This window comes from Pyxicephalus adspersus, chromosome 3 (assembly GCF_032062135.1).
Source record: "Pyxicephalus adspersus chromosome 3, UCB_Pads_2.0, whole genome shotgun sequence".
NCBI lineage: Eukaryota > Metazoa > Chordata > Amphibia > Anura > Pyxicephalidae > Pyxicephalus > Pyxicephalus adspersus.
In genome coordinates this window covers 132066027-132080889 of record NC_092860.1, presented here as the reverse complement: position 1 = coordinate 132080889, position 14863 = coordinate 132066027, and the positions used below count along the sequence as shown (strand labels likewise).

Genomic DNA, 14863 nt, shown 5'->3' with positions numbered 1-14863 from the left:
CCGCTGCCTTCACAGGGAAAGAACTCGGTAAGTACTATTTTTTTTTTCTTTTTCTCCTAGGTCTTATTTTCGGGGTAGGTCTTATATTAGGGCAGGTTGAGACAATAGTGATAGGACTTACTTTCGGGGTAGGTCTTACTTTCGGGGAAACACGGTATTGAATACAAAGCATTTATAAAAGTGACCGCGGTTCTAACTCTATGCACAGCTAGAAAAAATGAGTTGACTTTAAAATATAATTTTACCATATTTAGAATATGGATATTATTTTATAATTGGTAGCAATAGTAGCTCTTCTTGACAGTTTATTGTACAATTTGGTAATTCTGTTTTTCTATCATACAGTTATTGTGTAGAATATTGGCAATATAGTGAATAATAATCTTCCAGCAGCCTAAAACTTAGTATAATATTATGCAACTAATACTTCTTTGGCAGCATTTTATTAATTGAATTATTGGCAAGAAAGGCCACTTAGCTTGATGCAGCGATGTGTAGCATGCTTACGCGCTGCCACACAGTGTGCATCCGCTTCTTGCTCTTCTTAATTATCTGCAAGTAATTTTGTTAATTATATTTGCATAATAGATTTTATAAGGCTTGTGTGAGGTATATAGGAGGTATGTGCTGTTTTAATTTTTGCACTAATGAATTCAGTAATTGGATTATTTAAATTTTTGCATCTTTTTGGAGAAAAGTGTTCCTATTTAAATACCAACTCTGCTCAGAACTGACAATCCGGGCAATCTGGATGATATATTGGGTGTTTGTTATACCTACTGGAATTCCCAGTTTCTCCCAGATTATGGTGTCACCGTCTATTTGAATTATCCATACTGTAAGTTTAAAGTAGATGTTAGTTCTATCTGGATGGCCTTTAGTTTGCTAAAGCGTTGCATATTATAAACAATTGTCATTTTTTCTTCCTTGCTCATATTTCTTTTATCCTTAGCTCTGTTGATCCCTTCCAGTGCTTGGTATCGGCTTATCTGCCTGCATTTACTGGTTGCACATCATGGTTTGGAATCAGCTCCCTGATACTTTCAATGGTGGACCAAACTTATGATTATGACAAGCATTTGTGCTTTTTAGAAAGCTGTTCCAGTGTGGTCAAGGTATCCGAATTGTGATTTTAGTGGTCACATTACTATGCCCATTCGTAATACTGCAGATAGTCATTACACTTAGTCATTACACTTAGACCTGAACTGAACATTTTTACTTTACATAAAAGGGTAGACAACCCTTTAATTTAAAGTATTTTTTTTTTCTTTAGGTGCAACACCATTTTATAAGGGTGCAGCACCTCCCGCCACGGCGATTAGGACAGAATGGGAGCACAAAGCCTCCCGGGATACCTAGGTCATGCATCCTGGGAGGCTCCTGGCTGCTCCTTCTGTGCATGACCTACTCTGTGGCTTGCAAAGGAGCCCTTTCATTATTGGAAGAAAAAATTGCCAATCTCACCCACGCGCCTGAGCAGTGTGAGATGAGGTGATGCAGGAAAAAGAGAGAAGATGTCTGCACCCATCATGTCCTGTGCGCCAGGCCGAGGATGGATAACAGGTTGATGTGAGATTCAAACGAGGAAACCTCCTGACGGATAGACATACGAGGGGGTTCTGCGAAGTTCCTGGCGTTGCACAGGAAGAAGAGAGCGAGAGTTATGAAATAACACATTTGTTCAACATATTCCCCCCTGAGACTGATGCACTTGGTACAGCGTAGTTGATGCTTTTCTAGACCGTTCAAATAAAAGTCCTTTGGCTGGGCCGCAAACCAGCTCTCAGCAGCATCTTTGACATCAGAAATGTCCTCAAAATGTTGCCCCTTCTGGTGTTTCTTCAAATTCTAGAACAGATAACAGTCCGAAGGGGCCAGGTCAGGTGAGTAGGGGGGATGGTGGACCCCAGGGTGTTTAATTTGGCAGCCACAACGTTGGACGTGTGTGCAGGTGCATTGTCCTGCAAAAAAAGAATCCCTTTGGTCAACTTTCCATGTTGTTTCGCCTTAATTGCCTCCTTTAGCTGATCCAGGAGGTTAGCATAATACTGTCCAGTGATACTAGCCCTGAGGTAAGTAGTCCACCAACAGAATACCGTCTTTGTCCCAGAAAACAGATGGCATGACTTTTTTGGCCGATTTCTGGGTTTTGAACTTCTTCGTCCTTAGGGACCCGCTATGGTGCCATTCCTTTGACTGTTCCTTGGTTTCAGGATCATGGGTGTAGAGCCAGGTTTCATCCTCAGTCCTGTGCAGCTTCAAAATGGGCCAAAACTGATATGGATGCTTCAACTCGTTCCTTTGTTCGGCACCCACTTCGCTGAAAGCTTGCGCATGTATAGGATAGTATTGATAACAAACCCAACATGCTCCCGTGAGATGTCAAGTATCTGGGCTATCTTTTTTGCAGATACTCGCCGGTCCTCAATATTCAGCTCATGGATGGCATCGCAGGTTGCCGGGTCAGTTGAGGATGGGGGGCAGCAGCTGCGGGGCTCATCTTCAACAGTGAAATGCCCAGTCCAGGTTTTACCAGTGCCGTAGGAAGGACACCTCTCCCCCAGTGTTTGTGACATCTCAGTGTGAATGTCCTTTGCTGACTTTCCCTGGAGAAACAAAGACTTCATGACGGCCCGTAACTTCAACGACGTGAAACTTGCTTGTGCCTCTGCCATCACAGCTTCTCCCTTTTTAGAACAATTTTTCTATTTCATTTGGAAGGGGGGAAAGCCAGGAGCTTCTCAGCACCCCCTCGTATCTGCGGGTATAGGTAAGTGTCTTTTTTTTGTTTTTGAGTTTAGTTCCGCTTTAATGAATCATTTGAAGATTCTACTGCAAAAGAGTAACACCATCAATATGACCTAGTGACAAATACACAAGATTCTGTAGCATCCCTTTAGTATAGAGAAGCCCCTTTAAGAAGTAAGGGGTTTATTTTAATATATCCTTGACTGTTCTAGAATCTGGGAGTGATGGTGCCTTTCAGAGCAATACTGAGATTACCCAATAGATCACCTCATAAACCTGTCAAAAGACAAGTCTTAACCATAAGTTCCAGAGAGGTCTTCAATCAGTCCACATTCTCATAGGGTTTGAAATTTAGGTGAGGTCACAAAATGCCAATAAAGCTGTGACAACCTGTAAAAGAAAAAAAGGAGGAAAGGGTGAAAGATAACTTTAATTTTCCGTTTCCTATAAATTTTTATTTTTATCATTAGTATTTATATAGCGCCAACATATTACGCAGCGCTGTATATTAAATAGGAGTCGCAAATGACAGACAGACACCCAGTGACTCAGGAGGAGGAGAGGAGCCTGCCCAGAAGAAGTTACAGTCAAAGAGGTGGGGAAATTGCATACAATAGGGCGAATATGAAATGGTGGGTAAGTATTGAAGGTTTTAAGAAACAGAAGAAGACAGGTAGGTGATTTTGAAAGGGTTGGTTTTGAGTGCTCTTTTAAATGAGCAGAAAGTAGGAGCAAGCTGAATAGGACGTGGAAGACCATTCCAGAGAGTTGGGGCAGCTCTAGAGAAGTCTTGGACCTGTGCGTGTGATGAGGGTATGAGTGAGGAAGTCCTTAGTAGGTCATTGGAGGAGCGGAGAGAATGGATGGGGGAGTATTTTTTTTTACCAGGTCAGAAAGTTAGGTGGGACAAAAACTGTGGAGGGATTTGAAGGTAAAGCACAGGAGCTTGAATTTGATTTTAAAGTGAAATGGAAGCCAAGGAAGAGAACTACAAAGAGAGGCAGCAGAAGAGGAGCGGAGGGATGGATGGATGAGTCTGGCTGCAGCATTCATGATAGATTGTAGAGGAGAGAGTCGGGTTAGTGGAATACCAGCGAGAAGGATGTTACAGTAGTCCAGACGGGAGATGATAAGAACGTGTACAAGGAGTTTGGTGGTCTCAGGGGACAGGTAGGGGCGGATTTTGGAGATGTTGCGTAGGTGAAAGTGACAGGACCTGGAAATGTTCTGAATATGGGGGGCAAATGAGAGGGCACAGTCAAAGGTGACACCAAGACAACGTGCCTGAGGGGAGGGCGAATAACAGTGTTGACATATATGATATGGGTGTGAAGGGCAGAGGTGGTTAGACAAGAAAAGAATGTTTTTCAGCATTATATAGCAGAAGACATTCCCAGCATTTCTTTACATATGAATGCTCCATGTGCCTCTATGCCACCCATGTGTGAGCTATGCACATCTAAAGGAATGCTGGGGATTTCTCCTTTGATATATTGCCATGTGCGCAGAGCCTTGTGTGTGCAGATTTATTGTACATAGAGGGGTATGTAAACTGGCTGCAACTTCAATATCACCAGTACAGCACACAGAGAACAGAAAAAGACAGTATTGTGGGGTTTAAATTTCCAAACCTGTTTTACTAAACTATGTATTGATATGATAATGGAGAAGAAATATTTCAGCTTTTGTCTATCACATATATATCAAGTTGTATATCAGTAATGCACCAGATATATTATTTTACTAATGCTTAATTGTATTGTACCAAAGGCAGATTTTTAAACTAAAAGTGCATATAAAATAAGTGCAAAATCCATAAAAAATCAATTAGAAAATGCAATTTTTAACCATTTTCTCCTCAATCAATAACCTAAATTTTGAGACATAACAATATACGTCACTTACCAAAAACTTTAAAGATTGCTGAAGTTATAGATTTTTATATCATATTACTAAACTACTAAAACTGCTCTGTTTACACAAAATATCTGCAGACGAAAATTGAAATTGATTGTAAAATGTTTGTTGCAAATGAAGATCCTATGTCAGGCACTGGACTGTGGTGTAGATGTTTCTGAACACTAGGGGGAGACAACATCAAATAAAAGAAAAGTGAAATCCTGGGCACTGTATCATTACACCATACAGAGCCTTGGTTTGATGCTTTGGAAAGCAGTTGTTCTTGGATATTCCTGATTCAATGCTTTATTTAGAACTGCTAAATAAATTATAGCTAAGGAGAGAGTAAGTGTAAGAGCTGACTCATTTATGTGATGGGGGGTTTAACAAATGCTGGTTCTGCTTCGAAATCTTTCATGTGGAATAATACACGACTTCGGTTGTTATCATGTCTAATGCAGACTTGCTATATTGAGGCATCATTATTATAATATTATTCCAGTGCAGTCTCTTACTATTAAAATATTATTATTACTGTGTTTGTAGTCATTTAATTTTATATATTTTTTTCAATATACTATATTATTATTATTATTAATAATAATAACTAGTATTTATAAAGCATCAACATATTAAGTAGTGCTGTAGATTTAAAAGGGGTTAGACTGTGATACAAGAGGAGGAGAGGACCCTGCCCCGAAGAGCTTACAAACTAAGAGATAGTCATTTACTATAATATTATTACAATTTAATCACTTTTTATAATTATATTTTTACAGTTTAGTCACTTTATTTATTATAATTGGTGCAGTTAATTAATTGGTATATTCAATGCAGAATATACAAGCTCATGTGCCTAGGAAGGGTGTGAAAGAAACATGATTGGTCTATACCAACCAGTCATTTTTTAGCTTTTTAATTCTTTCTGCAATCAGATTGACAGTTTGATTGGCTGCTGTGGGTGACACAGACTCTATACCATTTGATGTAGGTTGAGGATACGGTTTGTAAAGTCCTATATTTTTAATGTTATATATGTTTGCACCCAACCTATACCCAATATTTACACGCTTTTCTCATTGGGTACAGTTATGAATAAAAATCAATTCGTACATTTTCCTATTGAACCTAATGCAAAAAATATTACGTTCTACAGTACGATTTAGAAAAATGTTGGGTGAAAATAATTAGAATCTTGGATGAAATAAATAGACCCCTAAGAGTCACATTCCGTTACAGCCGCCACATTTCTGGTGTTCACAAGGCCCTGCTTCATCATGGTTACTAAATAAATTGATTCTTTGGTTGTCAGATCTGAATCTGTAATTTAGCATGCTACAGCTCCTTCTGGTTCATTTGTACATTTTTCTAGACATTTTCTTTGGTATTTAATTAGTAGTTTTGGTTGCAGTATTTAGTTTAATACAGTCCAATGCATGAAGAAATATAGGAAACCCTTGAGAACATCAATGATCAATAACTTCTTCCAACTGGCAAAGCATAGACTTGAACTACACACAGAACAAGTTATTTTATTAGGACCAGGGCTTCATTCTCACTGGTCTATAACCGTGTTTCCCAAACTTTTTAACACAGTGGAACCCATTAAAATACCCTTTAGGTCTTCAGGGTACCCCTGCTTTTATTTGCTATATCCACAACTCACAGTGGAGGTCAGTAGGAAGAATGCCACCTACATTGCTGGCAGAATGTCATCCTTACACAAACCATTGATATCAGTCAAACTGACCCGAGATTCACATACTGCTCATTGCTTAAGGAACTCCTAGCAGCTTCTGAAACACTGGTCTATTTTATGTACTTTACTCACTGGGTCATAAATAACAATAATAATCACACAGCATATGGACTGACTGCATAATGTAAAGCAAAAATAATATTTTATAAATTGTTGTAGCCATTGAACACTGATTCAGTACCTATTCCTTCCCCTCCACCACAGAACTTGGCCTAGAGGGCAGAGGGTAATAATCCGGCCCTGTGATCATGGCATATATGAAAGTTAAGTATCCCTATTTTTAATGCAGTTTGCAGAGTGTGGAAAATGTTTGCAGTAATTTGAGGGTTAACTGAGAATGTAATATTTATAAAGCCTAGGCGTTCAAAATGGAAAAACATTTATGATGTGTTCAGATAGTCCCTGGTTTAGCCAACACCTGGCCTGTGAGGGTCCGCTTGGACATACTGTACTTTGATTGTATTCTTGTGAAAATTCGAAGTCACGCTAAAACTTTAGAACTGACAAGAACTGTGAGTCACTTCCATCTGCATGAACAAACGACGGAGGGCAGCAGGCCTTCTCAACACATCCAGCCCTCCATTCATTCACTGATTGGATCAGTTAGCTGCACAGCTGTTCACCGCACTGAGCACCAACTGATGGCTAAATCCCACTACACAGATTGGCATTTCCTTTTGCATTTATATATATATATATATATATATATATATATATATATATATATGTAAGGAAATATACAGCTAGACCCTCTTCTACCAACTGCTGAGTGGGTGTAATGCCAATGTGCATGGACAGGGCCTACATAGTGGCCACCCAAGAGTCAAATTGGGAAGATATCAAAACCAAAACAGAACAGGACATGACAGCAGTAGATGGACGGGTTAGTGTCAGGGATCACAGAGCTAACAGCACTGGAGGAGGGGGAAGACGTTAGATAAGTCCCATAGGATAGCCTGCCATAATGTACAGGTATGCAATAGCAAATGCTGTCTAAACTTGTCCATGTTACAGATCCTCTTTAAGGTCTTTAAGGAGCATCATAGAATTTGTTTGCAGTTTAATCTTTACCATTAATAAATATTTTCTACAGACCCGTAGAAGCTATATTTTGTGCAAATTCTCCAAAAGTAAATTTGCAATATAGTAATTAAAAGAAAAATGTAACTTCCTTTTTTTCGTGCCACCAATTTTAATGAAGGCCTGTTCTCTGATAAGAAAAGCATTAGCTAGCCATTAATGGCAGCACTCAGGAAGTGGGAGCCTGAGGGAAAGACGAGTGCAATCACAGCATGAGTGAAAAAGATGACATAAGTAGCACAAAAATGTACTGCTAATGATGAAGGTCATTTAAAGCCTCTTAATAGGAATATCCCTTAGCAACACATTTTTATTTATGGATTTATTTAGCACTGACATCTTCCACAAAGTTCATATGCATGTCTTTTAGAAGAGCTCACAATCTAATGTGCCTACTGTAGCCATTAACATAGTCCGAGGCTGAATTTTAGAAAAACCAATGAACCTACCGCTATACCAGAAACCCAGACATCCAAAATACTATTTTTTAATCAAGCACTTTCTAATGTCTGGTCTAATTGTACTATCCACTGAAAATTCAATAATAGTAATAATATTAATAATGTAAGTAATGACTATGAATCTTTTTGATGCAAAATTCTGTTTAAATATTACTTTTTTATCAACATTGTAAAGAAAGCATTGGGAAAGCTCATAAAACAAGTTTGTAGGATAAGGTAGTTTATATTAAACACATCACAAAAATGTTTATACATTGCAGCTTACCAGTCTTTAGATGTGATGGGTGCGTTAGTTTTCATATTTCAGCATGTTGATCCTGCATGAAAGTTTCCTTGTGACTTTCTATGAGCTGAACTAAAAGCATAAAACAATAATAAGCATATTATTCTTCCTTCTACAAACAATACCCCAACTATCCATGTAAAGTAAATGTAAACAGGAAGACATATTTTCATTCCAGTCTGGATGAAGAACTTGGCTTCCCCATTGATACAATATAAGAATGAGCATAGCCACCCAGGGGCAGGACATGTGTTACAGGATTACCAGATGAAAAATATTGGAAAGAAAATAATGCAATCACCAAATCTGAAGACCGGTAAGCTGCAATAAATTACACTTTTGGTTTGTGGTATATGTATGATTTAAGAGATTGCTGTTGACTCTTTAGATTGCAAGGTATATTTTGCTTAAATATCAAAGAGCAGAACTACAGGCAAAATGTTTTCTAGTTTTTAAAATGAGTTGGACAGGTTTAGAACCTCTTCCAGGTTCTCTTCAGGTATGGCCCCGAAGTTCAATCCTCAACTTTGAGTTCTTTAAGATCCCTGATGGTGGCAGGTAAGAGTGTTTTGGCATGCTTTTCCATCAGGGCATGGTAAAAAATGTAATCTACATAATATTTGTATAACATGCCACTTATGGAAAAATAGGCCTGGGTTAATAAAGCTCTCCAAAACTGAAAAAGATAGACTTATTATATCATATCATGGTGAACCTGAGGGATCCAGCACACCTTAAATGGATCTGGTCCAGTATTGAAAACCTTTTTCAGGAGAATGCCAAGTAGATGACAGTAGAAACATGGAAATGGGTCTTGTTATCAGTCTAGTTACCAACCTAATTTTTAAACTTACAAATCCAGATGTTGCTCCCAAAAGTTTGACTGTATTTAGTCTTGTTGGGTGAACTTTTAAGATGATGGCCGCATTACCAACAGACTCAGATCTGTCACTTTACTGGCGCTCCATCGCCATATGTGGTTCAATGTTGATGATCTACCTTCTAATAATACAGCTGAATCTATTGGAAAATCACCTTCTTCTCTTTCTAGATCTTCCTACCAAATTAAGTGGGAACGTCCTTACGTCTTTATTTTTAAGGCTTGGACATGACAACAGATAAACATTCACCTCTGCTATTGCTGTTATGTGAATTACTAACATTGTTTATTAATGTTTGTGTTCGCAATGGACATTGCCTATACCATCCCTAACGGAGAATCCCATTGACTCACAGTAAAATGCTGGCACCGAACATCATTATAAAAAAAACTACTAAAAATGGATAACAATGGAGTTAGAGCAAAAATAATTGGTCAAATGATGAACATTCCCAATAATTATTACTAGTAGCTTGAGGAGGGAAAAACATTTTATTTTAAAGGTTTAACAAACGAGACCCATTGTGTGTTACATTGGCATCTATGGTGGATTTCTTTAGAGCTATCAGACTTGTAAAACATTTTTTCCTGTTTGCCTTTCTTCAGGAGGATGGGATGCAGATGGTAAAGGGCCCAATGTCTGGGATACATTCACCCATCAGGGAGGAGATCGCGTTTATAAGAACCAGACTGGAGATGTTGCTTGTGGCAGCTACACTCTGTGGGAGGAAGATTTGAAATGCATCAAACAGCTTGGATTGACTCATTACCGCTTCTCTTTTTCCTGGTCACGTCTGTTACCTGATGGGACGACAGGTTTTATCAACCAGAAAGGTAATTGTTTCTTACGGATACAAGGTTGAAGCTTTAATCAAGGTTATTGCTATTGTCTGGCATAATTAATTCCGGGTGTTCACAAGCATCAATCTATGTAGTGGTACGTTGAGAAGATCAAATAAAGACTTTCATCTATATTTGCTGTCTATTAATAACATGTTCTAATTAGTATAATATGTGATATATTGACTTTGTACGGCCTCACCACTGTTATTCCATCATTTAAATGAAATTGCTTATCAGAGAATATCTGTTCATGGAAACAATACATGGGAGCTTCAGATATATAAATCAACATCTCCTGCAATTAAGGCAATGCTGCTGGGAAAAGCAACCGGTCAGATTATTTTTGTGTCATTTTTCCTTATGGTGGAAAATTTTAAGCAACTCAAGACAAATTCTTCTAATTAAGGATTGTAGGTCCAGCCAGAAGACTTTCATATTTTTACATGCCTACTGTTGTGCTTTTTTCTGGCTATAAATATAATTATTAGTAAATTAGGAGCTGAAAGAAGCTCTATATTTCATTTAACCCTCCCGCCTCTTAGAAGAAAGTGGCCACTGCATGAAAAATCTAGCGGCCAGGTTCTCTTGCTGACACACCCAAACTTCAATATTTTTCATTTATGACCTGGAACACACCGGCAGATATAAGCTTTTCTTAGATTATTATTAACTGGTAAGATAGGTGGTGAGGTTGTGATGCTGTTACTTTCATGTCCGGAAGCCAATGTTGTGGTTGGGAAGCTACAATGACATCTCACCCCCAAATGCCCATAGGAAATGAATAGGGGTGGTAGTGAGCTGTTGAGTATTGCCTGCTGCCATTTGCAATCCTGGTTCAATTAGAGTCAACATAGTGGCTGGCTAGTCAGTGTTTCTACTACGAGCCCGAACTTTAGTCTTGAAGGGTCAGCCAAACTGTATTGTCAAGGAGTACATATATTTTGAATTATTTTTGCAGTATATGCCTTATATAACTTATGCTTTAAATAACTGATATACTAAGGGCATTGTAGATGTTAAATCCAATATAATATGTGAATAACCATTTTATTTATCCAATATTCTGCAGATGTATTACGTAAACAGGGATTTTATTTTACATGATTGGATAACAGTAGTGAATCTTTACAGAATTTTTTGTGTAAAGTTCTCGAATCTTTCAGTAAATCTGCCCCTATATTGATGCATTATTCACACATGAAGAGTTTACTCTAATATATTTGTGTTGTTGTATTAAATGAAAAGAATTTATATATGTCACTAGAGTAAGAGAAGATATCAGCCACACAGGAAGTATATTATTGTTTAGTTTGCTATCTCAAAGAAGTCAAGTGATGGTGGAAAAAGATGGAGTGGTTCATTAGGTCTGCCCAGTTGACTGACTCACTTCCTCTGCCATCTATCTTTGTTCCACAATCTCTGCATTTCCACTCCCTTTTCATCTATGCACTCTTCCCAGTATATTACTATCTTTTTTGTTGGTGAAGTTTCCAGAACTGCACACAGTGGGTCTGATTTATGAAAGCTCTCCAAGACTGGAGAAGATATCAAGGGGGAACCTGAGTGATCCAGCAAACCTGGAATAGATTTATTGAAAATAATTTTTTATTAGTTGACCAATATTTTCCATTCTGGACCAGATGCATTCAGGTTTTGCTGGAATACCCAGTCTATGTTCTCCAGTTTTGGAGCGCTTCAAGAAATCAGGCCCAGTATTCTAAATGTGGTCTACCATAAATCTGTATAAGGTACCAAATCCTGCTGGAAGTCCCTCTACTAATATAACACACAATTCTATTTGATTTTCCGTAATATGAAAGAAAAACACTCAATGATTTGTTTGAATTTTTTTTTAATTTATTTTTATTTTGAAAGAATAATTTTTCCAAAAAGATCTTGCTAACATGTAATAATGTGTTTTCCCTCTAGACAATATTAAAAAAATACTTTAGTTAGGTTTTAATCTTTAGTACATCTGTCTGGAGGACATCCAGCAACTCCCTAAATTTATTATCTCTGGCACCCCTATCAATAACTGGATATCATTTATTTCATTCATGAAGACTCAAAATCACATGGGAGCATTGCCACAGCTTACTGTTTTCAGGAAGCTATGTACAACATCTTGCTAGCAGCCATGGTCTGTATGCTTTTTTTATCATTAGCCAGCATTCTCAAGGCATACCAGGAGGTGTATGTTCAAAGGTATTTATAATTTGATGCTTTATTAAGTGAGGCTGAGTCTCTATATATGATTCCCATGTTTCAAAAAACCTTGCAACCTTCTTTTTCCAGAGAGACTTCAATCCAAGCTATTCCAAAAACATGCTCTAATTTCTCTTTAAAAAGCCTGCGTGTCGGTTGGTTTGAATGTAGCCATTTATGTAATATTGTTTTTTTGGCCACAAGTCAAGGAATAGCTAATAAATTCTGTCTTTCCCTAGTAATCCGGTCTCCTTGCAAATTGTATGTACCTAAAATTGCCCACTTCTGGGTCAGTGGAACATAGTTAATCAAAGAAGTGGTTACATAATGAGCTTCCTCTTGCCAAAATCATTTTATTTTCTAGCAGATCCAAAAGGCAAGGTACAAATCGTCATGTGTCACTTGGGGTATTTAGAAGTGGGAACATAACCCATAAGATACGCACGATGCAGGCATATGTACACCCCAAGATAAATTCTAAGAATCATCTCCCTGTACATTGCTGAAGGGAGAGCGGACCATGCCTTGGAAAATGCTGTTAGAATATCATCAGCAGTTTTATTGGGAAAATGGTCAGACCATCTAACTAGACCCATTCTCCTAGTACAGTAATCCAGAACTATTTTAATTGTTTTGTAGTCTTCTGTGATCGCTTTTCCAGGAGGGTTATTCTTTAACAGCAAACTATCCAAAGAATTTTTCCAATCCTTAGCAGATAAGGACTTCAATATTCTTGAGGTGTAGGACTGCAATTGCATAAAAATATATATTGCCGATCTCAAAAAAGGAAATTCAGTCACCACCGCTTCAAATTGGCGGGGCCGCTTTGTACTCGTATCTTTTAGTGATTTATGTGTTAAAGTGTTAAAAGTCAGCCAATTCTGTAGAAACAAAAAATAAGATAGGTGAGGAAGGTCCAGATTGCCCCAGTAAGGCAAAGAAAGAGAAGAGTGGCTATTCAAAAGATGCCTTCCCATAATCTTATGTCACACTAACCTGATGTAACATCCTCAGGAAGTAAATCCCCATGTATGTGGAGAACATATTTAAAATTATTATTTGGGATGAATTGTTGCTCTAGTGTGGAATCAACATACATTAAGGTGTCGTGTAGCCAATCTTTGATGTATCACTGAATAGAGGCAACCTTGTACAATTCAATATCAGGAAAGTTTACCCCTTCATTCCGGTCTGGTTGTTGTAGGACACATAAACTCAACCTGGCACGTTTACCCCCCTATATAAATTCGGAAAACATCTTAAAGATAGAGGTCAGGTTTTTTGTTCACTAAAGGTAAAGTTTGGAGAATATACAGAAGTCTGGGGAAAACAATAATTTTAATAAACTAACTCTCCCTTAATATGAAAGCATCAGTTTAGACCAAATTAGCAGTTGTTTGCTAGGAGGTCTAAGAATTGGCTCTATATTCTGAAAATATAATTTATAGATACTGCCAGAAACTGTATCTTTTTCTTACACCATATAAGGTGGGCCCTGCCCCATATCGTTCTTACAAAATGTTTCAAATACAAAGCATTTCATTTATCAAGATTAATGTTATAACCTGATATAAGACCATACTGGGTAATTAAATCTAAAATAGAAGTTAAACTGAATTTGGTATTAGAACAATAATAGAATAATAGTAATAATAAAATAACAAGTCATCTGCCAAAAGCAGTTATTTTAAGGGTGTGTGATCCCACTTGAAATGCGGTAAGTCTTCATAAAGTTGGAGAAGGGGGTCATGGGCTAGGTTAAATAAAATTGGGGAGAGAAGACAACTTTGTCTGGTTCCTCTAAACAATACTATAGGATATAATACGAAAGAATATAGTTCAGAGGATGGATTTTAATATATATATATTGAATATAAGATGAGAACGTTTGCCCAAAAGCTCTGGTTGACAATATAGCATTACGCAGAGGCCATTTTATTCTATCAAATGCCTTTTCCACATCCAGACTCAATAGCATAGATTTGGAATTATGGCATTTAGTGGCTTGTATAGTAGCTGCGATAGCCGCTCAAATCCCAATGGTGGAATGTTTATTGCACACAAATCCCATCTGGTGTTTAGTCAATATAGCAGGAAGAAAGGTCTGTAGCCTTTTATTTAGCAAGAATCTTATAGTCACAATTCAATAATGAAATTGGTCTATAAGAGGCAAGTAGATGAGGATCCCTTCCTGGTTTAAAAATGAATGTGGTAAGGGACTATAGTGTGACAAGATTTGGTTATAAACTTCAGTAAGCAAGGGGCTAAAATTATTTAATATTCCACTGAAAATCCATCAGGACTTGGAGTTTTTTTAGATGCCAGAGCACTGATTGTGCGGAGAACTTCAGGTTCTAACACTGGGGCATTTAGCAGCTCCTTGCAGGTTGTTGAAAGTTTTTCCAGTAGGCGCTGGAGCAGATCAGGTTGGGTTTCATGGGCAGAATAAAGCATTTGATAATATCTTTCAAATGCTTGTAAGATTTCCCGATGTGACATGTAAAGGGTATTTGAGGATGGGTCCCTTGCTCTCAATATACAGCGTTTAGGACCAAGTGCATTCGCTAGCCTGTATAGCAAGGTACCAATTTTGTTTCCCCATCTATAGAACTTATGTTTGGTGTAAAGAGATTGTGTTTCCACCTGAGTGGCTACATGAGTATTCAATTGGATTACTGCCTCTTGCCAAGATTTCTTGGCTT

General features: G+C 37.8%; 1 protein-coding gene across 2 annotated transcripts in view; it reads left to right on the top strand.

Moving 5' to 3' along the window:
* The window catches only part of LOC140327158 (cytosolic beta-glucosidase-like), a 48208-nt gene that overhangs the window by 13373 nt on the left and 19972 nt on the right, over positions 1–14863 (top strand). For both annotated transcript variants that reach the window (XM_072406388.1, XM_072406389.1), the window contains exon 3: positions 9720–9947. In XM_072406388.1, the coding sequence (XP_072262489.1) occupies positions 9720–9947 (228 nt within the window). The remainder of the gene's footprint in view (positions 1–9719; positions 9948–14863) is intronic.